Source organism: Musca domestica, unplaced genomic scaffold (assembly GCF_030504385.1).
Source record: "Musca domestica strain aabys unplaced genomic scaffold, Musca_domestica.polishedcontigs.V.1.1 24, whole genome shotgun sequence".
Classification (NCBI taxonomy): domain Eukaryota; kingdom Metazoa; phylum Arthropoda; class Insecta; order Diptera; family Muscidae; genus Musca; species Musca domestica.
In genome coordinates this window covers 7,661,773-7,689,218 of record NW_026712272.1, presented here as the reverse complement: position 1 = coordinate 7,689,218, position 27,446 = coordinate 7,661,773, and the positions used below count along the sequence as shown (strand labels likewise).

General features: G+C 32.6%; 2 protein-coding genes across 3 annotated transcripts in view; one reads left to right on the top strand and one right to left on the bottom strand.

Annotated features, from left to right (window-relative positions):
* LOC105261595 (uncharacterized) overlaps nucleotides 1-27,446 on the top strand; it is a 78,446-nt gene that overhangs the window by 42,984 nt on the left and 8,016 nt on the right. The window lies entirely within an intron of this gene.
* Nucleotides 10,600-27,446, bottom strand: part of LOC101888347 (uncharacterized) — a 426,552-nt gene continuing 409,705 nt past the window's right edge. For both annotated transcript variants that reach the window (XM_059123296.1, XM_059123297.1), the window contains 2 exons: nucleotides 14,651-15,372; nucleotides 10,600-11,774 (listed from right to left, as the gene is read on the bottom strand). In XM_059123296.1, the coding sequence (XP_058979279.1) occupies nucleotides 11,339-11,774; nucleotides 14,651-15,372 (1,158 nt within the window). In that variant the 3' untranslated portion in view covers nucleotides 10,600-11,338. The remainder of the gene's footprint in view (nucleotides 11,775-14,650; nucleotides 15,373-27,446) is intronic.

Here is a 27,446-nt window from a genome sequence, read left to right as displayed (position 1 = left end):
CTCTAACATAAAATATAACTCATCCTGAAAATCGTAGAAAATCGATTCTCTGGCAAAAACCAAAAAAAAATGATTTAATGATTTTTGTTTTTGTAAAATCTCTATCATCTAATTGTATTAAAATTATTGAATTATTTTCCATTAGTATTCCTATTCCTATTCCAATAATACTTCAGTTGAATGTCGCTTAAACGAATTTTATATGTTTGTACAATGATTTCAATTTTACGATACGTACGTAGAAATCAAAAAAAAAAAAATATTGAGATTATTTACCATGATGGATATGTACCAGAATGGGCTGAATTAGATATTTCATAGTTCACAAATTATATTATCGATGCCAGAGCTCTACCAGAGATTATTTAAATAACATTGATCTATAGGAGATATTTATATACAGAATAGTCCTCGAAGGTTTTCTATGGCTTGAAGACACTTCAAAAGACACTCGACAGATTTAATGGACCATTTGATTGATCTTCCTAAAATTCTTTCTGAAAAGAATAAGATTTTCTTCGGATTTGATTGGTATGAGAGGTAAGAGAACGCTGTGAAGTGACTTTCGAAAGTCCTTCAATGGATAAAAAATCGACTATAAGATATTCTATAGACATAGGTCCTTTGGCCTTTACAAAGAAGACTCTTGAAAGCACTATGAATGCTATACCATTATAAAAATCCTCAATGGAGAGAGAGAGAGAGAGAAACTACACCTGATTTGATGAGATATTGAAGTCGAAAGATATACGAAAACTCAGTGAACCTCCATTAAACATTTCTTGCGATATGTCAATTCACTAGAAATATTTAATTAAATCCCAATTAGATGGGCCTAAAAATTTTAAAATACGGACATATGGCTATTTAAGTCTTTAAAATCTTTAAAATACCAATATTGAAAAATGTTGTTTCCATTGGGAAACCGAAATATCTAAAATGGTTGGAAGTTGGGGCCGAGCCTTCAAAATCAGGGGAGTTCGTCCTGGGAACGTATAAAGGTACCCCCGATATTCAATATTTTGATGATTTTAGGGACATTATTCACCGGAATTGTTCCAAATTTCGTATTTGAAGTTCCCAATATGTACTACAGAACAGGAAATTGTCGGTATATCGGTACCCTCCTATATTCGGTATTTTGATGATTTTAGCGACATTATTCACCGGATTTTTTTCAAGTTTCGTAATTGAATATTGTAATGGCTTATGACAAAAGTTGCCTATGCTGGTTCACGTCTTCGTATAGATCCCAATATAAGGCGACTTCTTATGTATTCTTTAAGATTTTAACAGAATGTTAAAAAAAAATTATTTTTTTGAAAATTTCCAAATTCGTTCCAAATGGCGGAGGCCGGCGGAACTTATTGCTTTTTTACTCGTTTATTTTTTATTTTTAAAAGAATATATAAAAGGGTGTTTATATTAGAAACAATCCTCAAAATGAGGTCTTCTATTGATTGGATTGAAGTCCTAAAAAGGCTAACAACACGCTTTTGAGGTTATGCTGCAACTGAAAATATTATGAGGTGTCCCAGGTAAAATCGCTTGACATGGGTCTTCTTTGAAAAGGGTTCTTAAACTTTTTTGGAATTGTTGTAAAATTATAATATTTGTTCACTATTTTTAAAGTAATATCATATTGGGGTTCTTCAAATAGATATCTAAATAGAGGTCAATTTTTTGCTCAAAATTTTGTCCCACAACTATGAAACGTTTTTAATGCGGTGAATCTGCTAAGACATCTATTATATTATTTTAAAAACAATTTGCTGAAATTCTTCGATAAAATATTGAAATTTTTTAATAAAAAAATATAGTAAAACAGAATCATATTGCATATTGAAAAAAATTAAAAAGTAGGCAAGAAAACAAAGAGAAAAGTAGACAGAATAGAAAAAGGAATAAACGTAGACATAGAACAAAAAGTGAATAGAAATCTTCATAATTCAAAATGACATTGTCAGAGCGGGATACCTAAATCTTTCGGTACGGAGTTAATTCTAGTTATTTGATAATTATTTTCCATGAAAAAAAAAAAAAAACAATCGAAATTAATTTTGAATATTAAAATTAAAGCCTTATTAAATTGAAATTGAAAAATTCTTTGGAAAGATCTAAATATTGTTTGTTCTTAGAATTATAAAAATTTATTTTTTTACAAAAATAAAAATAAATCATATAAAAAATAATAATAAATTTAATTTAATAATATTTTTTATTAATAAATTTTATTTATAAAAAACCTAAAATGCCCATAAAAAATTCATATCGCTCGAACTTTGCTCGATATCGAATGACGGAGTTAGATCCCTGGCCTTTTTAAGATTTTTTTTTTACTTTTCGAATTATGAAGATTTTACTCCAAAATTTTATAGCAAAAAAGAACTACTACAAAGAATAAAACAGAGAACAGGAAAAAATGTGAAATAAAAACAAAGTTTATGGTAAATTGAAAAAATATACAGAGATTTAATGAAAATAAAAAAAGGCAACAACTAAAATAATGTTATTACAAATGAAATTTACGTACGTATATCAAAACTAAATTAAAATTAATAATACACAATATGAAAAAAAATCAATTTTTTTATAGCTGGCAAAATTATTAATTTCTAATACAAAACTAAAATTAACCAAAAAAAAAATAAAATAAAAACATTACATAGAACTCAAAATACAAAAGGATAGACAAAATTATTTAAAAGCAATTCCATGTGTTACTTGTTGTGGGGAACTTATAATTCATTAATTCGCCTTATCTCGAAATTAAGATGGACAATTATCCTGCTCTGTGTGTTTACTCCGATTAGAATGATTTAGGAAAAGCCAAAAAAAATGTAAGACAATTCTGAAATTTTCTTTAATTAATATTTGTAAGAAATTTGTCTGAAAACTTGAAAATTTTTACGAAATTTAAACAATTTTTCTCTTTGTTTAGAAGTGTATTTTAAATCGGAAAAATCTGATAAAATATGGTGTATTTTGAATTTTTTACGAAATCTAAACAATTTCCCTTCCCTGTGTTAAGAAGCGGGAGAAGAGAAAAAAATTAGAAAATTAAAAAAAATTCCTACAACACAATTTCGGATCGGTTTATTATGTCTTTGTGCATTTCTGTTTGTAACGTGGAGAAGGTAACGAGATAGACCCATAGTTCCTTTTGATGATCTCCATAGAATCATATTCTGAGTCGATTTATGCATATCCGTCCTTCTGTCTATGTATTTTTGTAAACAAAGTACAGGAGGTCGTATTTGTTGTCCGATCGAGATTGAGAAATTTTGCACAAATCATTTGTTTGGGCCAAGGACAAACACCATTGAAATTGGAGAAAATCGCTCAAAATTTAAATATAGCTCCGATGTACATCTTCGTCCGATCTGCCTTTTATTGTGCACCAAATGTGTAATATTGGCGGAAATAAGATGGAATTTGGCACATACGACCGTATTAAAGATACTTACAAGTAAGTCAAATTTGGTGGAAATCGGATAAGATTTACCTATAGCTTTCATATGTATTTAATTTCCGATTTATTATTTTTGCCCTCCACAGCCGTAATATCCACTCCATAACAACAATATTCATAACAAGTAAAAAATCAGTTAAGTTCTGACGAGCCGAACTTTTTATACCATTTGGAAGAAATTTGAAAATTAAAAAAAAAATCCGTCGAAAAATTCCGCTCAAATAAAAACCGTTATATATGGGGGCTATACCATGAACATGGTCCTGCATAAGTAACTTTTGTCATAGGCTGTAGCAATGGTTCCGAACTTCAAATACGAACTTTGAAACAATTCCGGTGAATAATGTCGCAAAAATCATGAAAATACCGAATATCTGGTGGTGCCGTTATATAGGCGCTATACTACAACGTGGACCTATGTACAAAATCCTCTTCTAGGGGGTAAAGTACTTAGAAGGAAACCCTTATGTGGATTTTAAGATGATTCCATTGAAAATTTTGGCTAATATCATCAAAATACCGAATATCGGGAGGTATCGGTATATGGGGGCTATACGAAGACGTGGGCCTGCAAGGACAATTTTCTGTCTTAGGCTTTAGTATCCATTGCGAACTTCAAATACCAAATTTGAAAGAATTCCGGTGAATAATGTCGCAAAAATAATCAAAATACCGAATATCGGGAGGTGCCGTTATAAGGGGGCTATACGAAGACGTGGACCTGCACAGACAATTTTCTGTCATAGGCTCAATTATCCATTACGAACTTCAAATAACAAATTTGAAGCAATTCCGGTAAATAATGTCGCAAAAATCATGAAAATACCGAAAATCGGGAGATACCGTTATATGGGGGCTATATCCAAACGTGGACTTACATGGCCCATTTTCAATACCAAAAGTCCTGCAGACATGCTATACATTTGAGTAAAATTTTATCAATGTATTCATTGCGTTCGAAAGCTAGACTGATTTCCACAGACGGACGGACGGACGGGCATCGCTAAATCGACATAGAATTTTATGCTGATCTAAAATGTATATTTCGAGAAATGACAAACTTAATATATCCTCCATACTATGACAGAGGGTATAAAAATATATTCAAATTGGTTTTTAATTTGTTCAAAATAGGGCGAATTATTGAAAATTAAAAAAAAAATCCCCACAAGTATTTAACTTGGAATTGGCCTGGTTATTAAGTACAATTAAATAAAATCTCAAAATTACAAAATTAAAAAAAATGTCCATAATTTTTTGGTTTATCATTTGAAAAAATAAAAATTATTTAAAAAATTAGAAAAAATTCAAATAAAAAATTTCCAAAAAAAAAACTTCAAATTCAAACAATATTTTTTAATTAAAATTAAATTTTTATGAATTACTCATAACTTAAAAAATATTTTTCGTGTTACATTAAAATGTATAGTTTTATAAAGAAATATGGTTTTGTTGTTGTTATTTTTGTAAATTAAACATATAATACTAACAAGTTTTGTTTGTTTGTTTTGTAGTTAATATCAATTTACGAAACTAATAATTAATTCAAAAGAGAATTACTAAAATTAAAAACTAAAAAAAATACGAATTCAAAATATTACAAACTACAAAAACTATAAAATAATAAACCTACACAACTACAATGAATGTTTTTTTTGTTAAAAATATTAAGCCATCCATGGTGTATGTATACAAGACATATCCATTACACAAAAAATATATATGTATTTATATTTATATTTTTTAAAATTATTTTTAAATTCGTTATATGTTAAGGGATTTTGTTTGTATTTTTTTCTAAGTGTGTGTCTGTTTATGTTTCTTCTAAAATAATATTTCTGTTTACAAAACTAGTTAAAGTTATTGATAATAGCAGTTGATACAAAGTTTGTTGAAATTAAAATGAAAAAAATAAAAATTCAAATTCACATACAATTATTATTATTATTATTATAAAATTAGGAGCTTATTTACTTTTGCAGAGGACATAAAATTAATGCAATATTTTCAAAACTACTTTCACAAATAAGGAAAAATATGAAAATTTGGGGGTCCAAACGGAGATCATGGTCCCACCATAATCATAGGCTGATCACTCATTGGCTTCATTAAAAAATTTTAAAAAATATTTGATAACTCATTGTCTTTATTAAAAATTTGAAAAAAAAAAATATTTCATCACTAAAAGAAAAAAAAATTAATTTTAAATTTTATTTTTTTTAAGTTTTAGATTTTTTTGAAATTTTTTATTTTTTTGAAATTTTTTATTTTTTTTTTTTTTGTTGAAATTCTTTTAAAATTCTCGACAATGCCAATGTGATCTGAAGAGCTTACATGATCCCTGTATAGACCGACCATCCATCTTTTAAGTGTTAGAAGACTATTTAAAACTTTTGCAAATAAAATTAGGGTTATTTTTCAAATACAATATTTGTAGGTATTATTTTCTGCATGTATAGGGTGGTATGTGTGAGTTTTTTTTTCTTTTGACATAGAAGGGGGATGATATATTGCTTAATATTTAATTTATGTTATAATATTTAAAAACCAAAAAAAATAGTATTATTAAAAAAATGAGTATCTTTTTTCACGAAATCATTTAATATCCAATTTAATTTGTCAAGCAAGATTGTAATAAATGGCAAGTATTGTGGTGATCCTTTTTTTTCAAATTTTGAAATTAAATTAAATTAAAAAAAATCATATTTTTAATTTTAGATTCATTAAATTTTTCGATTTTATCGAAAATGAATTTTTTGAGAAAAAAAAAGAGAATATCAGGAACCCCATTCAATCCCGAATTGGACTTGGAAGGGTATTGAAAATGATCACAAAAAAACATATTTTGAATTTTAAGAATTTATTAAAAATTCCGATTTTATCGAAAACGAATTTGGCGAAAAAAAATATTGAAAGAGAATATTAAGAACCCCATTCAAACTCAAAATTGGTCCTGCAAATGGTCATATTTTTTAATTTAAATTTTTAAGTTAAAAAAAAAACATATTTAAATTTTAAGAATTTATTAAAAATGTTGATTTAATCGAAAAAAAATTTTGGCGAGAAATAAAAAATATTGAAAGAAAATATCAAGAAACACATTCAACACCCAATTGGCTTTGGAAGGGTTTTGATCATTTTTTTTTTTTTTTTTTGAAAATAAATCAAGTGTCTAGTTGAAGAGGCTAAACAAAAAATTCATAGACCTGAGAGACTCAATGGGGCTTTTAAGATGCTTTGGGTCGAAATTCATTTCGCCTTTCTCAACAAAAAAAAAAAACTGAAAATTGAAAAGAAAATTTTGGTCGATAACTCAAGATTTCGGTTTTGGATTTATCGATCTTGCCACTGAATTGTATCAAAGTCGAAAATGTCTTTTAACTTGTCCTAAAAATCGCACGACCCATCTTTGTAAATTTTGCAATTAGACTTCTGGTTCGGTTTTTATTTCTGGTTCGGTTTTTTAAATCCCAACGTCATCCGTTTCCTAGGCAGAGAAAGAAATATTCATCATCGTTCATCTAGTCCAGAATCTATAAATACGAGAATACCACATCGCTGTCCATAACCCCTTAAGACTCAATTACACATAATGTTAGAATCATATGTAAAATGTTTTCATATTTTACATTTTTATAGCATACTTTAAGGAAACCCCAAAGAATTTTAAACTTATACCCTTGTGGGTAATATTTTTTTATATTAATTTATATTATATTATGAAGCATATTTTTCCAGATAAATAATTCTGGGAAGCCTGAGAGTATGCTATAAAAATGCTACAGATAAATGTAGTAAAAATCAATTTACATATGACTTTGACAACTCTTTCCAAAGCCTTTTTTGAATTCCTTTTTAACTCTCTTTCCTACAAACTTTTAAAGATTTTTATTTACCTAAATCTTTTGAAAGATATTTTATCCTTAGAAGTTCTTAGAAGACCAAAAAAAGGTTTTATATATATACATAAGGCATCGACGTAGTCAGGCGGCGAAATTAATTTATTTAAATATTTTTAGAGACTTATGGTTGAAAATCTCATTTTTTTCTCGGTTTCCCAACCTTGAAATAATTTTACAAGGCATTTCAGGCTACGTCGGTAATCTAAGGATTCATTTATCTGCGATATCAACGATATTCTAAATTCATTTTCTGTTTCTATCCCAACTCCTTCATAAAAGATTTCAAAAATCATGGAAGATCAATGAATGAATTTATGTTATCCGCAAGCAATCTAAGGACCCGCCTTCTTCATATATCTTTATCTTTAGAAGATTTCAAAAATCATGGGAGAACAATGATGAATTTTTATTCTTTAAAAGCAATCTAAGGACTCAGTCCTTTCCTTTTCCAAAAGAATTCCAAATCCATTATCTAGTTATTGCCTCAATTTCATCTCCTCCAGAAATATTTATATTTTACAGTCTTCCGAAAATTCTTCAAAAGTCTTCCAAAAATCCAAGGAAAATCTTTTTTTAATTTTCTCCAAAACAAATCTAATGACCCATTCTTTTTCTTTTCCAAAGGAATTTTAAGACCCATGAATACATTTATTTTTCAAAGTCTTCAAAAAAAATTTAATAGTATTCCAAAAATCCTTGGAAGATATTTCTTCAAAACAAATCTAATGACCAATTCTTTGCCTTTTTGAAAGGAATTAAAGTCCCAGGTATAGCTTATGGATTTTGTCCGTTATGGACACGTGATATATTTAATCTTTAGAAGTTTTTAAAAATATTGGGAGACCCCTTCAACTTGGAGATACCAATGCAAAATATCCATTTTCAGGTCTATTCGACATTTTAAATGAACCCCTTAATCGCTTGCCAAAAAAAGTCCTTAAAGCGTTTTTAAAATGCTCCAAAATGCCTTTAAAAGGATAAACTAAAGGTTTTCTGAAAGAAGAGTTTTGTTTTTCAACATCTTGAACCCAAAGAGGGGGAAGTACCAGAAGAAATGGTGCGATCTTCACCATTTTTATAACAGAACTTGTGTTAAAGGAAATATTCAGATGTATAAAGTCTGAATGGAATCGGACGTTATTTTCGCTTTTTATGAGCTTTATGCATACTCAAAATGTTGACTCTTGTCGGGGAGGTACCAGAAGGAGTGAACCGATATATCCCACACACCTTGGGTTAATAAATTTATTGTGATGTGTGTAATTTGAAGACAACTGGATGCCTATTTCGGATTTTATGTTATTTTTATTTTAACCTTTGTGGCGGATGTATCAAAAGAAATGGGCCGATCTCTACCATCTTTATAACAGATCTTGTGTTGTTAGAAATATTGCGATTACCAAGTCGGGAATGGAATCGGATGTAAATTTCGCGTTTTGTGAGCTTCATGGAATTTGAAAATTTTGACCTTTTGTGTGGGAGGTACCAGAAGGAGTTGACCGATATATTCCATCTTCACACCAGACCTTGGATTAATAAAACTGTTGCGATGTGTGTAATTTGAAGACAATCGGACTCTTACATCACATTTTATAGGAGTTATAATTATTCCAAATTTTGAACGTGTGAGGGGGAGGTACTTGATGGAGTGGGTTGATATTGTCCATTTTAGGTGACCAATAAAAATGCCTTTAGAAAGATAGCAGTTTCTTATAAAATGTTCTCTTTTGCATAAGAAAATGTGGGTTTTTCAATTTCAAAAATTCAATTTAAACAAGAATTTAAAAAATCCAAAAAGATAAGAATTCGAAAGGATTTCATCAACAATTGAAAGGAGGCCTGTGAACTTGTTGCTCTATTATTTTCCCTCAGACATATAGGTGACCAAGAAAAATTCCTTTAGAAAGGTAGCAATTTCTTATAAAATGTTCTCTTTTCCATAAGAAAATGGGCGTTTTTATAGCAAAAATTTCGCCGTTTGATGGCTAGTAGTTTTTAATTAGAAGGTCAGAGATTTTCTATCAGAGAATGACTGAAAGACTATCAATACGCCTATTATTAAAAAATTCACATCATATTTTAGGGGAGGACTCATAAGTATTTCTTTAGAAGGCAAATAACTCTTTGCAATTTCTATCTTCGGTACAACTATAACTTAGCTATATGTTCAAGTGAAAAAAGGTTATGAAATTTCCATATTAAAGTTTTTTACCTGAATTTTCTGGCATGAACCATTCCCCAACTTAAACAAGAATTTAAGAAATCCTAAAAGATAAGAATTCGAAAAGATTTCATCAAGAATTGAAAGGAGGGCTCTTCACTGGTCGCCCTACCCTATTCTTCTCTCTCAGAAGGTTAGGTGACCATTTTTTTTTCTTTGAAAGTATATCATTTCTACATGAGATTTTTTATATTACCCTAAATTCCATAAGATTTCATTAACAATTGAAAAGAGGGCTGTTGGCTTATCGCCCTATTCTTTTATCCTTAGAAAGTTAGGTGACCAATAAGAAATTCTTTTAGAAGGTAAGCAATTCCTCTTAAAATGAGATTTTTTTATATTGTCCTAAAATTTCCGGGAGTTAAAAATTTGGTTCTGATATTCTCTTTATTTTTTCTTTTTTTTTTTTCAAAAATTCCCTAAAAAAACCTTGAAATTTCTAAACGAAATATGCAATTAAAGAAAATAAATATTTTTTTTATTTCTTTGGTATTTAACAATGGGCAACAAATATTATTTATTCATTTTAGAAAATAACATCTGATTGGCATGGAAAATAAGTAATCGAGAAAAAAAAATAATAGAAAATTTAGAAAAAAAAAAAGGAAAAAATGTAAGAGAATTGTATTTTAGAGCAGAAGAAGAAATATTTTATGAGAAAAATTGTTGATTTTTATCATAATTGTTGATGTTGTCACATCTCCCCAGGCCATTTTCAACAAATTAGCCAAATTGGGGGTTTGTTTAGTTTGTTTTAAAATGTATTTTATTTAAAATTAAACGCAATCACAATCGGTGGTTTAGAAGATTTTTTTCTCTTTTTGTTGTTTAATGTATTTTATTTTATTTTTTTCGCGATGATTTACTTTCATGGGTTTTGTTGTTAAAATAATGATTTGTATTCATTAAATGGTTGTTGGTTTTTCATTGTGTTTTTTGATTGTTTTTATTTTAATTCAATAGATTACTTAAAAATAATTGAATTCAGGGGGGGGGGGTATTTGTGGGGGTGTGGGGCGTTTACTTAAATATTAAAAAATGGGAGTTTTTCATTAGCAAGTTTTCAAATTTGGGGGAATTTTGTTTCCATTGTTTTCCCCCATTTAACATGCTCTCTTTTTGCTTTTCTTTTCATATATATATTTTTTTTGAGTTACAACTAAATTATATTTTAATTTAATAATCATTGTCTTTTTTCGTTTGTTTTGCTTTTTTCATAGTTCAATGTTTCAATTCAATTTTTTTTTATTTATTTTTTATATAATACATAAAACAATTCGAGTTGTTTTTCTGTTTTGCCTTTTTTCATTTGTTGTTGTTGTTGTTTTCGTTTTTTATGTATGTAGCTAATAGTAGTGTTTGCTTTTCATATTAGATTTTTGTTGTAGGGGTTTTGTTTTTTAATAACTAAAATGCTTAGGCATTACCTTAAAAACTAAACAAACTAAATCTAAAAGAAATCTGAAACGGGCGTTGATAATTTACAAATTATTTTCTTCTTTTTTGTTGTTGTTGTTTCTTTGATTTTGTGTATTTTGTTTATAAATTAAAGAAAAAAAAGTAGAGAGGAAGAATTAAACACATATAACAAGTTTCTTACAAAAGCCCCCTCCATTTTGAAGAGTCTTAAAAAGGCTTTCAAAGAGTATTTGCAGGAAGAATAGGTATATATGAAGATCAGGGGGAGGGGATGTGTTGTGTTATTGATACTGCTGCTGTTGGGTTTCTTTTGCCAGCCGAGACTTAAACATACATGCCCATGCCATACACTGAACTCCAGTCCACACCCTGAAAACTTGACATGTCAACATTTGTTAAGGCATAACTTTGATATGGATTGGTGGCGGCATTCAAGGGATTTGTCGAGGCTACCAAGGCGGCTTGTTGAGCCGCTGCAGCGGCCAAGGGATTTGTTACGGCTGTAGTACCATGACCAGCACTGGCAGGTTGTGTTCCAGCAGCGGCGGCATGCAATGCCGCATTGTGGGCCTGAGTGGCTGCTGCCACAGCAGCTGAATTGCTGGCGGCCGTGTGTTGTTGGGCAGCAGCAGCGGCTGCATTTTGTTGTTGTTGATGCTGATGAACGGCCACGGCCTGTTGCTGTTGATGATGTTGTTGTTGAGCCTGGGCCAGGGCAGTAGCGGCGGCTGCTGTGGCGGGTATGGGATAGGGTGAATAACTGCAATAAAAAGGGGGGAAATTAATTAGATTTTAGTAAAAATGAAGCATACTTTTAGGCGCATGTAAAACATTTAAATTACTTGTCAGATATTGAAAGGTTTCTTGGAATTAAAGGCAGAAAACAAACTGGGGATAGTCCAAAAAATACTCTATAGGTCTCCCCAAGAAAGATCCGAGGACTAAAAAGTTCCAAAAAGTTTCCTGGGCCTTCTATAAGAGGAGGGCATGATTTTTATGTATAGACATTCATCTAAGATCTCTTCTGTATAGATCTTAAATTACTCTTTCCAAGACTTTTGTACGGACAAAAGATCTCCACAAGGCCAAGGGCAAAAAACTTCCAAAAGGTTTCCTGAGTCCTTCTTTAAAGGGAGAGGCATGATCTTTAATGTATAAAATACATTCATCCAACATATCTTCTGTATAGATCTTAGATGACTCTTTCCGAGACTTTTCTATGGACAGAAGACCTCCTCAAGGGCAAGGGCAAGGACAAAAAACTTCCAACATATTTCCTGAGGCCTTCTATAAAGGGAGGGTATGACCTTTTATGTATAAAAGACATTCATCCAAGATCTCTTCTGTATAGATCTTAGATGACTCTTTCCAAGACTTTTCTATAGACAGGAGATCTCCTTAAAGGTCTTGCAGAAGTTTTTCTAAGGGTCTTCTATAAACTGAAAACCTTGCAGGTCTTCCAAATAAAGACCCGAGGGCAGAAAATTTATCCTGAGGTCTTATATTAAGGGAGGACATGATCTCATATAAAAGACATTCTGCAAACAGAAGAGATTATAATTGCCTCCTTCCAAAGACCTTCCAAACCTTTTCCATAAACAGAATAGCTCCTCAAAGGTCTTTCAGAAGTCTTTCTAAATGTCTTCTTTACACTGAAGGCCTTGCAAAGATCTTCTCTACACAGAATTCCGTCTTGAGACCTTCAATTATTGCAGAGATCTTTTTCAGGTTTTATAATGAAGACAATCTGAAAGTGTTTACTTACAAAACAGCTTCTCTAGAGGATTTTTTATATAGAAACAAATTTTCTAGAGGCCTTCAATACACTTAAGTCTCTAAAGATATATTCTCTACAAAGAAATCCTTCCTCAGACCTTCTTAACATAGAAAGATCTTTTAGATAACTTCAGTGGGGAAGACTTCTAAAGATCTTGTATTAACGTTAGAATAACCTTCTGCAGAGGTATTCTAGACGCAAATGACCTTCTGGAGGTCTTAAATATGAAAAATACCTTCTAGAGGTCTTCTTTGCACAGAAGAGGTAGAGGTCTTCTTTCGAAGAAAATTTTATAGAGGCCTACTATAGCCTGGAAACCTTTTGGAAGTACTCTATACCATGACATTCCAGAGGTCTTCTATACACAGAAGACCCTCCAGAGGTCCTTCTTTGGACAGACGAGTGAGAGATCTTCTTTTGAAGAAAATTTTATAGAGGCCTAATATAGTTGAGAAACAATTTGGAAGTACTCTAGACCAAGACTCCTTAGATGTCTTAAATACACAGAAAACCCTCCAGAGGTTCTTCTTTTCACAGAAGAGTTAGAGGTCGTCTATCGAAGAAAGTTTTATGGAGGACCTTCCAGAGGCCTTCTATACACAGAAGACCTTCAAGAGGTCTTATATTGACAGAAGACCTTCCAGAGGTCTTCTATACACAGAAGACCTTTCAGAGGTCTTCTATACCCAAAAGACTTTCCAGAGATCTTCTATACCCAAAAGACCTTCCAGAGATTTTCTATACCCAAAAGACCTCCCAAAGATATTTTTTACTCAGAAGACATTCTAGAGGTTTTCTACACACAGATGACCTACTAAAGGTCCTCTGTATTGAAAAGTTCTGGTAGAAGCCTTCTCTCCACAAAATATCTTCCAGAAGTCTTTCTAGAGGCCTACTATAGACAAAGAAACCTTCTGGAAATATCAGAGGTCTTCTATTCACAGAAGACCTTTCAGAGGTCTCCTATACCCAAAAGACCTCCCAAAGATCTTTTTTACTCAGAAGACATTCTAGAGGTGTTCTATTCACAGAGGACCTACTAAAGGTCTTCTGTATTCTGTATTTTACACAGAAAACTTTCTAGAGGCTTACTATAGACAAAAAAAAAACCTTCTGGAAGTACCAGAGGTCTTCTATACACAGAAGACCTTCCAGAGGTCTCCCATACCCAAAAGACCTCCCTAAGATCTTGTTTACTCAGAAGACGTTCTAGAGGTCATTTCTATACACAGATGACCTACTAAAGATCTTCTGTATCGAAAAATTCTGGTAGAGGCCTTTTCCATAGGTCTTCTATAAACAGACAACTTTAGACAAAGAAGCCTTCTGAAAGTACCAGAGGTCTTCCGTACACAAGGAGTCCCCAAGGGTCGCAAGGAACTCCAAGATATATTTTATACACAGAAGACATTCTAGAGATGTTCTGTACACAGAGGACCTACTAAATAGCCTTCTGTATTAAAGTTCTGGTAGAGGCCTTCTCTCTGCAAAAGATCTTCCAAAGGTCTCCTATACACAGAAAACTTTCTAAGGCCTACGAGGCCTTTACACCAATTTTTGGTATCTTCTATACACAGGCAGAGATTATTTAGAGGTGTTCTAGAGGTTTTCTATACCATGAAGACCTTCTAGGGTCAATGTTCCTCTATCCAAAAACGACTTTCTGACGGTCTTTTAAAAGCAAAAGAATTCTAGTAGACTTCCATACACAGAATTTCACCAGAAGGACTTCCATAGATACAAAAATATATTTTACAGGCCTTCCATGTTGAGCAATTCTCCCTTGTTCTGCCATACTCTCAAAGAAATATTTCGAATCTGACACAATAAAAATATCATTTTTTTGTTAATATACTTACCGCACACTGTGTAATGCTGCTTGAGGATATGTCGATAACAATTTGCCAAAACTACTCTGATTCGCGGCCACAGCTGCGGCGGCGGCATTTTGTACTTGGAAAGGATTTTGTGAAATGAGAGCAGCCTGTTGGGCAGCTGCTGCCGATGCCGCTGCACCCGAGGCGGCATGCAATTGTAACTGGGCCGGTGAGGGTAAGATGGCAAATTGATTCATGGCCTGTACTCCGGCTGCTGTGCGGGCACTCAACAATTGACCCGGCCCGGTGGGTATGGGTACACCCAAGGTGCCCAACATAATACGTTTCTGTAAAAGTTGAGCGGCTGGTGTTACGGCTTCTTTGGGTTGGGCTTTTTTACATTCCACCTTCTTGTTTTTGATGGTATGGAAATGTATTTCACACACCCGATCGACGACATCTTCATTTTCGAATGTGACAAAACCGAAACCACGATGACGTTTGGTCTGTTGATCCATTAGCATAACGGTCTCTTCAACGGTCCCAAATTGATTGAAATAGGCCTTAACCTCATCGGCGGATGTGTCCTGTGAAACACCGCCGACAAATATCTTTTTGGTTTTATTCGATTGCCGAGGGCGATTTTTGGGTGTGGCATGTTTCGGATCGATTTTCTTGCCATCCAATGTGTGTATGGGTACCTTGAGAACCTTGTCAACACTGCAGGGTTCTTGGAATGTTATGAAGCCAAAACCACGACTACGCTGTTAGTTTTTAAAAAGCGAGAAAAGTAAAACAAAAGATTATTAATTGAAACTGAATTTAGAAATATTTTCAAATTTAATATTATTTTACATTACAGCTACAAAACTTTTCTGACAAAATATATTTATTTATATAGAGACCAACTAATCTAAATAGTTTGTATTTTTTTGGTAATAAATTGTTTCGAATAAATCTAAAATTCCAAAGATTTTACTTCCTAAAAATTATATGACCACAAGAAAGGAAATATTGTTTTGATTTTTTCCAATGAATCCAATTTTATACAAAATAGAGAGAACGACCAATGACAAATAGAGTTTTGTTGTTTTTGTTTTCGTAAATAAATTTGCTATTTTCATTACATGTACATACATCACAGAAAAAAACGTTTTGATTCTAAAGAGTATATGTACACCATTTTCACATGTAAAATTGCCAATATTTTGCGGAACTTTGGAAAAATTCTAGAATATATTTTTATAATTCATAATAAGAACATTAATCAGAATATTATGGATCAGAAATTCATTAGACTTCTTGAAAGCAAAAAATAGCAAGGATAAAAAATTGCCTACTCTTGGGCGCCAAACATTTTTTTAATTCATTTTTCCTAAATATCCAAACTCTGGTATCGAAAAGGGTCTTAAAGCAGAAGATACTGCATCTTTATAGGCTAAGATCGGCTGATAACATTTTAAGTGGATGTGTCTGCTTTAGCCTAAAATCTGCCTAAAAGATTGCATACTTTTAGGAGTCAAAAAGTATTTATTTATTTTTTGGACTAATTCTACTCAAGTGGAATAGATCTTGGTATGGTTTACAGATTAAAGAATACTCAACAGGTCTTCCCAAAAAAGACCAGAGGGCAAAAAAGTTCCAAAAAGTTTCCTGAGGCCTAAGGGAGGGCATAATATTTTATGTATAAAAAACATTCATCTTAGATCTCTTCTGTATAGATTTTAGATAATTTCTTCCAAGACTTTTCTATAGACAGAATATCTCCTCAAAGGCAAGGGCAAATAAAAAAGTTTCCTAAGGCCTTTTATAAAGTAAGAGCATCATCCTTTATGTATAGATCTTAGATGACTCTTTCCAAGACTTTTCCTATAGACAGAAGATCTCCTCAAGGGCAAATAACTTCAAAACGGTTCCCTAAGGCCTTTTATAAAGGGAGGGCATGTTCTTTTATGTATAGATCTTAGATAACTCTTTCCAAGACTTTTCTATAGACAGAAGATCTCCTCAAAGGTCTTTCAGAAGAAAAGTATTTTTGCTATTTATTTTTTAGACTAATTCTACTCAAAAGGGTGGAATAGATCTTGGTATGGTTTATAGATTTCTTTCATACACATCTAGGATATGTTTCAATCTCGGATGGGTCTCCCAGTTTGGTTCCAACAGGTGTTTATACCCTACACCATATAGTGGTAAGGGTATTATGTCTTTGTGCATTTGTTTGTAACATGGAGAAGGAAACGAGATAGACCCATAGTTACTTTTGAGAACCTTCATAGAATCACTTTCTGAGTCGATTTATGCATGTCCGTCCGTCTGTCCGTCCGTCCGTCCGTCCGTCCGTCCGTCCGTCCGTCCGTCCGTCCGTCCGTCCGTCCGTCCGTCTGTCCATGTATTCTTGTGAACAAAATGCAGGTCGCATTTATTATCCGATTGAGATGAAATTTTCCAAACAATATTTTTTTGGCCCAAGGACGAACCCTATTGAAATTGGTGAGAATCGGATCAAATTTAGATATAGCTCCCATATATATCTTCATCCGATTTCGGGTTAAATGAGCACCAAATGTCCACTATCAGTCCAAATTACCTGAATTTTGGCACACCCAACCGAGTTCGGCCTAGAAGCAAGTATATCAAATTTGGAGAAAATCGGTTCAGATATAGCTATAGCTCCCATATATATCTTTCATCCGATTTGATCTTTAAGTCCCTCACATTCCTACTATGCACTCCACAACCGTGATATTTGGTACCAGGTATTAGATGGAGCACAGAAATAGCTGTTTTAAATTTTATCGAAATCGGTTCAGATTTGGATATAGCTCCCATATATATCTTCATCCGATTTCGGGTTAATTGACCACCAAATGGCCAATATCAGCCCAAATGGCCCGAATTTTGGCACATGTGACCGAGATTAGCCTTAAAGTAAATACAACAAATTTGGAGAAAATCGGTTCAGATTTGGATATAGCTCCCATATATATCTTCATCCGATTTCGGGTTAATTGTGCTCCAAATGGCCGATATAAGCCCAAATGGACTAAAATTCATCGGACCGAATTCAGCCTAGAAGCAAGTATATCAAATTTAGTGAAAATCGGTTCAGATATAGATATAGCAACCATATATATGTTTCATCCGATTTAGTGTTTTAGTCCCTTACATTCGTAATGTTCACTCCACAACCGTGATATTTGGTACCAGATATAAGGTACAGCCCAGAAATAGCTGTTTGTAATTTTATCGAAATCGGTTCAGATTTGGATATAGCTCCCATATATATCTTCATCCGATTTCGGGTTATTGACCACCAAATGGCCGAAATAGCATCAATTTTGGCAAATCCGACCGAAACCAGCTTAGAAGCAAGTACACAAATTTTAGTAAAAATCGGTTCAGATATAGCTATGGCTCCCATATATATGTTTCATCCGATTTCGTCTTTAAATCCTATGCACTCCACAGAAATGATATTTGGTTCCAGTTATCAGATAAAGCCCAAAAATAGTTGATTTAAATTTTATTAAAATCTGTTCCGATTTGGATATGCCTCCCATATATATCTTCATCCGATTTCGTGTTAATTGTGCATCAAATGGCCAATATCAGCCCAAATGGCATGAATTTTGGCAAATTCGACCGAAACCAGCCTATAGGCAAGTACACACATTTTAGTAAAAATCGGTTCAGATATAGCTCTAGCTCCATATATATGTTTCATCCGATTTGCTCTTTAAGTCCCTTACATTCGTAATATACTCTTCACAGGAATGATATTTGGTACCAGATATCAGATAAAGCCCAAAAATAGTCGATTTTGATTTTATAAAAATCTGTTCAGATTTGGATATAGTATAGCATAGCATACTCTTCACAGGAATGATATTTGGTACCAGATATCAGATAAAGCCCAAAAGTAGTCGCTTTTAATTCTCTCAAAATCTGTTCAGATTTGGATATAGCACCCATATGTATCTTCATTCGATTTCGAGTTAATTGTGCAACAAATGGCCAATATCAACCGAAATGGCATGAATTATGGCATATCTGGCCAAATTCAGCCTAGCAGCAAGGACACCAATTTTAGTAAAAGTCGTTTCAGATATAGCTATAGCTCCCAAATAAATCTTCATCCGATTTCGGATTAAATGTGCAGCAAATGGCTAATATTGGTACATCAAATTTGGTGAAAATCGGTCGGATACAGCTATAGCTCCTATATATACCTTTCATCCGATTTGTACTTTAAGTCCCTCAAATTCGAAAAATGTACGATACTAGAATAATATTTGGTATCAGATGCAGCCAAGAAATATCTTCTTTTTCAGTTTTACAAATATCGGTTCAGATTTGGATATACCTCCTACATATATTCATCCAATTTCGTGTTGATTGCGCACCAAATGTCCAATATCAGCCCAAATGTCCTGGGTTTTGGCAAATCTGACCGAATTCAGCCTAGAATCAAATACATCAAACTTGGTGAAAATCGGTTCAGATATAGCTATAGTTCGTAAAATGCACGATAGAATTAGATAGATTTTGATTTTGTACCAAATATCTCATAGAGCTCTGAAATGCTCTGTATAAACCTTTTTACGAGAGCTCTACTAAATATGCATAGTGGTGTAGGGTATCATATAGTCGGCCCCGCCCGACTTTTGAGCTTTCCTTACTGGTTTTACAAAGGGTCTGTGTGATAAAGAATGGCACACCGAATAACTCGTGGTTATGATTGGATTATCAATTCCTGACAATTTTGCTGTCTTTGCTAGACTTATTTCAAGGCAAAATAACTACAAAATTGACTCTTTTGTCGTTTTTCAAGAAGTCTCTCTAGATATATTCTATACACATAAACCCTTACTGTGACCTTCTATACCCAGAAGACCTCTCATAGGTCTAGGGATCTTTTATACGCAGAAGACATTCTAGAATTGTGCTATACACAGTGGAACTACTAAAGGTTTTCTATATAGAAAAGTTAAGGTCAAGGCTTTCCCTCAACAAAACTTCTTGCAGAGGTCTTCTATACTTTCTAGAGGCTCACCATAGACAAAGAAACCTTTTGGAAGTACTCTTTACACACTATACCCACATAGACGTCTTCTATACACGTTGTTTTGGGATTTTTTTTTCACAGGCAGAAATAATTTAGACGTTTTCTAGAGATCTTCTATACCCTGGAGACCTACTCTCCAATGGGTCGAAAGGAATTCGAAGAAGACTTCTATCCACTTATTTATAAATTTGGGTCCCTTATATGTGGGCCTCTTTTATCCTTTCTCCCTTTCTCTTTTATCCAAAGGACAAGGATCGACCAAATCCCACAAGTTTGAGGTCTATAGATCATACAACATCTAGAAAGACAACCTAAAGGCTTCTAAAGATGGAAGACCTTCTATAATTATTCTGAGAGAAAAAAACATTCTGTAAGTCTTCTGGGGGAAGAAGTGTTCCTGCACGTTTTTTCCACGTCATTTGTAGGCTGTAAGTTTCACAAATGTATTCTATGGACAAAAGATAAGGATCAATCAAATTCCACTGATCTGCTATCTATAGATCGAATAACTTCTAGAAAGACGAGCTCAAGGTTTCTTAAATAGAAGATATAGATATAGACAAAGGACAAGGATCAACCAATTCCAACTCCCAAGGATCAAACCTTCAGCAAGTTTTCTGAGGGAAGACGTCTTCCTTCAGGTTTTTTACATGTCATCTGTAGGCTGAAAATCCCACAGATCTGAGATCTATAGATCGAATAGCTTCAAGAAAGACGAGTTCAAGCCTTCCAAAAATAGAAGACCTCCTACAAGTCTTCTGTACTTTGTAGTAATCGCAAATGTATTCTATAGGCAAAAGACAAGGACCAATCGAGTCCCACAGATCTACGATCTATATATAATAAAACGTCTACAAAGACGACTTCAAGACTTCTAAAGGTAGAATACCTTCTACAAGTCTTCCGAGGGAAGAAAATCCCATACAAGTCTTCTGAAGGAAATAGTCCTCCTATAGGCAACAGAGATTCTCTAGGAAAATTTTATAAACAAAAAACTTGTAAGCCTTCAAGAAGACCTTCTAGGGGGTTTCTAGAAGTTAAGAAGGCATATACCACTGAAACCATCGTGAAATAATTTCTTTTGAAGGTCTTCACGAGGTTTCCAATAGGCAAAGGAGACCCTGAAGAAAACTTCTATAAAAAAGACTCTTTAAGCTTCAAGAGCAGAAGTTAAGAAGGCATCGACATATTGGGAGTAAGTCCAACGTGAGATAACTTTCTTACGAAGATCATTAGGTGGTCTCATATCTAAGCTAGATTTCTAAATACGATCGGATCGTCGAAATAGCCATAGAAAAACCAAAGTAAGATGCTCTATAAAGTAGAACATCAGCTGGGCTTTTTGAAAGTATGGCCATGAGTTGGTATTCTTATTAGGGAGATCGTGAGTTTGTCTTCTCATACTAAAGACCATTTCATAGATTCGACGACGAGGCCGACCGTATTTTCAAGGAGCCAGTAAAACGGGGGTTCTCAGAAGCTGAGTATAAAATGGTTTTCCTAAATCAAATAGCAGATCAAGCAAAGTTCTTTTTATATGCAAAAACTTGAAATGGGCTTCTATAAAAAAAATTCTAGTGTTCGGAATAAAAAAATTATTACAAGTAAAAATTTTGAACAATTTCGAATTTATAAGAAAAAAAACTTGTGTTACATGTGAAAATGGTGTAGAGTACGATATGTTGGCAAATTATAGCTTATTAGCTAAAAAGATAGATAGAAACCCACATTTGTGGCCCATGTGTACAAATGTATGTGTTGTTTATCAACTACAAGCTTCTGAAAATAGAATGTCATTTTACCTAATTTTAACATAATTATATATTTAATAATAAACAACAGATTCTGCTTTGGCTAGAGTTTGTTACAAATAAATCTCTTTTGTTTTTTGAAGACTACAAAAATGTTTGTTAGACCTAAATAAATAATTATCTTTTCTGTTTCAATACTAGTAAGTATTTAGCAATTTGTTAAATATCCTTTTTTTGTTTAATCTACTAAAACGTACTAATATTTTGTTTTTGTATAATTGTATTGTATGTGTAAGCAATAATGTGTGTTACTCATTAAACATAATATCAAAGAGTATTTTCAAAATTATTTGCAATTTACTGAATGTAAAGAAAAGTTTTCTATTATTTTTAGTTGTAGTCAAGTTCAAAATAGTACACACACACACACACACACACACACTGTTGTATTTGTTTTTTTGATGCAACAAAAAATGGTAGTGTGTTGAAATGTAGCAAAGAAATGGGATTTTGGAGGACATCCTACAGAATTTTCATATTTTTTTTTATTGGTTCTATGTTCCACCGGTATAACATACATTTTTTAAAAAGGTATCAGTCGGTTTGGCCGACAGATTTATACCCGCAGCCAATGTTCGATTTTTTTAATTTATTTTGACTTGTGTTATGATTATTCAAATTGTTGACCTTTCGCTTTCTTTGAGCGTTTTATTTTTCAAAGTCTCGAACCCGATGTGGGGGAGGCACCAGAAGAAAAGGTCCGACCTCTACCATCTTCATAACAGATCTTTTGTTAATGAAAATATTGAGATGTACCAAGTTTGAATGGAATCGGATGTTAACTTCCCGATTTATGAGCTTCATGGATATTCAAAGTTTTGAAGTTTCTGTGGGGGAGGTACCCGAAGGAGTGGACCGATATATCCCATTTTCATAACAGCTCTTGTGTTAGTAGAAATAATGGGATGTGTGAAATATGAAGAGAACCGGAAGTTAATTTTGGATTTTAAATCGTTTTGGTTATTCAAAAATTTAAACCTTTGTGGGAGAGGTACCACAAGGAATGTTCCGATCTCCAACATCTTTATAACAGATCTTGTGCTGATAGAAATATTGAGATGTGTCAAGTCTGAATGGAATTGGATGTTAATTTCGGGTTTTATGCGCTTCATGAATATTCAAAATGTGGGGGAGGTACCAGATGGAATGCACCGATATAGTCCGTCTTAACACCAAAACTTGGGTTAATGAAAATATTGTGATGTGTGTAATTTAAAGACAATCAAAATATTTATACCCTATGTGAGGGAGGTTTCACAAGAAATGTTCCGATCTCTACCATCTTTATAGTTGATCTTGTGCTGATTGAGATGTGTCAAGTCTGAATGGAATTGGATGTTAATTTCGGGTTTTATGATCTTCATGGTTATTCAAAATGTGGGGGAGGTACCAGAAGGAATGCACCGATAAAGTCCATCTTAACACCAGACCTTGGGTTAATGAAAATTTTGTGATGTGTGTATTTTGAAGACAATCGGACTCTTACATCACATTATATAAGAGTTATAATTATTCAACATGTTGACTCTTTTTTGGGGAGGTACTTGGATCCAAATTGTCCATTTTCGCACCTGACCTAGCACTGATGCAAATATTAGGTTGTGCAAAGTTGTAGCAAACTCGGATTATCCTTTCTCTTTCTGTGCAGTAAAATATATTTTTTTTTAATTTTGACCTTTTGTCAGAGGTGTTCCAGAAGGAGTGGACCGATATTGCCCATCTCTGAACTCGATCAAAGTTTGATAATAATATTACGATGTACCAAGTGTGGATCAAATCGAATACTCTTTTCCAAGAGTTATCGTGCGCACCAACCAGCAGACAGATAGACGGACGGACGGACATAGTTAGATCGGCTCCAAATGTCCTGAAATGGATTTCGCCCAAAGAGACTTAGGGTCTAATATTTCGTTATTTCCAAGAATTATCGTGCGACAGATAGACGGACGGACATAGCTAGATCGGCTCCATATGTCCTGAAATGGATTTCGCCCAAAGAGAGCTAGGGTCTAAAATTTCGTTATTTCTATGAGGCACGTTTTGGCTGTATCAAATGATATATATCCTCTGTAGCTATATGGCTGAGGGTATAAAAAGATGGGTATGTTTGTGTTTCGGGGAATGCTGTATCAATAATCAAATCAACCTATATATTATTACTTCTTTTTCAAAAATCTTTAATTGCTAATTTCTTACTAAAAAAAAAACAATAAAAATAACTCCACAAAATATATAAAAAAATAAAACACACAAGAAAAAAGTTTGAAATCAAAAACAAATAAATGATTTTGTAGTCTAAAGGCAAATGCTATTTGTAAACAAAGATTTCTATGTAAAAAAATGACATACAATTATTACGGATGTTGTTGTTGGTGTATTACAACAACAACAAGTAACACAAATTAATTTCATTATAAGAAAAATGTTATATAATTCACACTGTTATTTACACAACAAAATTGTCAACCTATTTTAATTTTAATTCTCCTTTGAGCAACAAACATTGGGAAATTAGTTTTTGGGGTAGGGCGGTATTTCTAAAAGTAACAACATTTACTCAGTTGTTTAAAAATACATATAAAAGTTTTTTTTTTTAAATATTTCTCTTTTTTTACCATTAATAGTTTCTGTGTTTTTTGTAATTTTACAATGAAAATAGTTTTACAAGAAAATAAAATATATATTCAAGAACGCAACTAGTTTTCTGCCTTAGTTTTGGTATTTCGTATCTATACATTACATTTCTCTTTTTTTATACAATTGTTTTTTGGCTTAATACAATACGTAATAATTACAAACTAAATATGCAATATTATTGTAATGATGTTAAGAAATTAGTTATGCATGATTGATTGTCACTCTTATATTTAATGTATATATAAATTCTAAAAATATATATTGTTCAATACTCGTTTTTTTATTATTTTGGTTAGCCAGCAGCAGCAAAAAATAATAACAGCAGTCTCTAGTAGATATGTTTGTGTTAGAGTTGTTAGACTTGGTTGTTTCTTTTGTAAAAGATATGCACCTATAATTAATTATATACTATATATATATATCGTATTACAAGTATAATGACAATTATTAAAATACAATTTCTTTGTCTAAAATCTAAAAATGATTTTTATTTAATATTATAATGTCTCTGGAGTCGTTTTCTATTTAATGATTAAATGCATATTACCATTATCTAAATTTCTAAAAAAAATGAAGTATACTTTTAGGATCAAAGAAGGTGGAAGGGTTGAATTACTTGAACTTGAGATTGTTACTAACAAGTTAAAAATGATCTGTCGGTTTTGCCGACGGATGTATAGCCTCAGCAAATGTTCAATTATTTAAATATATATTTTGACTTCTGGTTTTATTATCCAAACTACTGACCCTGTATGGAGTAGGTTTCGAATGAATGGGCTAATATTGACCATTTCGTATCGTACCTAAATGTGATATAAATAATGCGACGTGCCAGGTTTGGACTATCTTGGTGAGTTCCTTCACTTTATATGGGATATGTGATCATTTTTAGAAAATATTAAAATGTGCGTGAGGTACCAGATATAGTCGACCGAAATATTTCATTTTCATACAGATAATATTAGTATGGGAAAAATTACAAGAAAATCGAACATTTATATCCAATAAAAAGTTTTCACCCTTTGTGGGTGAGGTACCAGTAAGGGTCGTAGATATATATCATCCTTACAACAGATCTTGGGTTAGCAAAAATGTTTGTGTGTCTGAAATTTAAAGAGAGTTGGGTGCCTATTTCGCTTTCTTTGAGCGTTTTGTTTTTCAAAATCTTGAACTTCGCGTGGTACGAGAAGAAATGGTCCTATCTCTACCATCTTCATAACAGATCTTGTGTTGATGGAAACATTGAGATGCAGCAAGTCTGAATGGAATCGGATGTTAATTTCACATTTTATGAGCTAAATAGATATTCAAAATTTTGACTCTTTGTGGGGGAGGTACCAGAAGGAATGGACCAACATATCCCATCTTCACACTAGACCATGGGTTAATAAAAATATTGCGATGTGTGTAATTTGAAGGGAACCGGATGCCTATCTCGGATTTTATGATCGTTTTGGTTATTTAAAATTTTGACCCTTTGTGGAGGAGGTACCAGAAGGAGTGGACCGATAAATTCCATTTTCACACCAGGCCTTGGGTTAATACAAATATAGTGATGTGTGTAATTTGAAGACAATCGGACTCTTTCATCATATTTTATAACAGTAATAATTATTCAAAATGTTGACCCTTTGTGAGGAAGGTACTTGATGAAGTGGACCGTTATTGTAGCACAGATAGAAATATTAGGATTTGCAAAGTTGTAGCAAAATCGGATTATCCTTTCTCTTTCTGTGCAGCAAAATATTTTCTTGGAAAATTTCTGGAGAGGTACCAGAAATTTTGTGGGAAAGGCACCAAAAAGAGTGGACCGACATTGCTGATGTCCGAACTCGATTTAAGTTTGACAATAAATATTTTGATGTACCAAGTTTGGACCAAATCGGATACTCCCTTCGAAAGTTATCGTGCGCACCAACCAGCCAAACAGACGGACGAACATCGCTAGATCGACTCCAAATGTCCTGAAACGGATTTGGTCCAAAGAGACCTAGGGTCTAAAATTGTTATTTCGATGAGGCTCGTTTTAGACATATGGCTGCGGGTATAAAAAGTCACGTTTGAGTTCTTATTGCATTGGACGAATAATGACTAGGGGTCGGATCATACCATGAAAATAATGACGTTTCAGAGTTTCAGAAAGACTATTTGAAACTGCCATTCTTTCCAATAAATATGTGTTTTAAATTCCGTTGCTTTTAGGAATCTGTTTAAATAACACTTTACAAATTTGTCAAATTTATTCTATGGTACTCGGACAACATTCGAATAGGTTTGTTTTTTAAATTTTCAATTTTTTAAATAGCAATTGAAATACCCCAAATAATATGTAAATATTTTAAAATTAATTTCACTACTTGTTATGCTAGTACAATAAAGTCTATTTTGAAATTAATTAATGAATAAATATCGAATAGGGTAATAATATGTTAGTTAGGGGCGGTCGACACTAAACTCTACAAAATAAATAATAGTTGTGTTATTTTTACATTATATTTGTCCACTAGACATGGGGCAGAGGGGAGAAGAAATACACAGGGTGAGGAGAATGGATTCCAGTACATAATTATTTTACTTTTTATTTTCATATTTATAAAATACGCTTCTAAAAGCATTATTCTTATACTATGGCTAAGTCATATATATTTTAAATAAGTCATATTTATTTTACATAAGTTTTAATTTTAAATAATTTGTATACATGTATTATTTTACTGTACATTAGGGGAATAATATGAAACTATATATCTTTAGTTAAGTGGCATAGATTTTCCAAGATGCCTTCTCGATTAATGGAAAATCTTTTGCCTTTTCTAAATATTATATATTAATGGGGGGAGTAGATAAGATTTACATGTCCTAATATGAAACCAGTAAGTAAAAGTCAAAAGTCGGACTGGGCCGACTATATGATGCCCTACACCACTATGTATATTTAGTAGAGTTCTCGTAATAAAAAATAGTTTATATTGGGAATTTATGTGAAGTAGATCATACCAACTAAGGACCATATTTAAATGCGTATCATGCCTTTGAGTGGTCACAATACGGGAACTATATCCAACTCTGAATCGATTTTCAACAATTTTTTTTGTAACTCTAGTACGAAATAACATTGTTGTATGGTGCATGATATGAGTTTGATAAGAATTCTTTTAAAAAAATATTTATTGGAGCAATAGATATGTCGTACCGAGTTTCATTAAATGAAAAAATTCGGTTAAAAAATTAAAAACCATCCAATTTGGGCTGATATTATGTATATGGTGGACAACAACCATAAAATCGGATGAAGTTGTAAATCGAAGGTATATGCAAATGA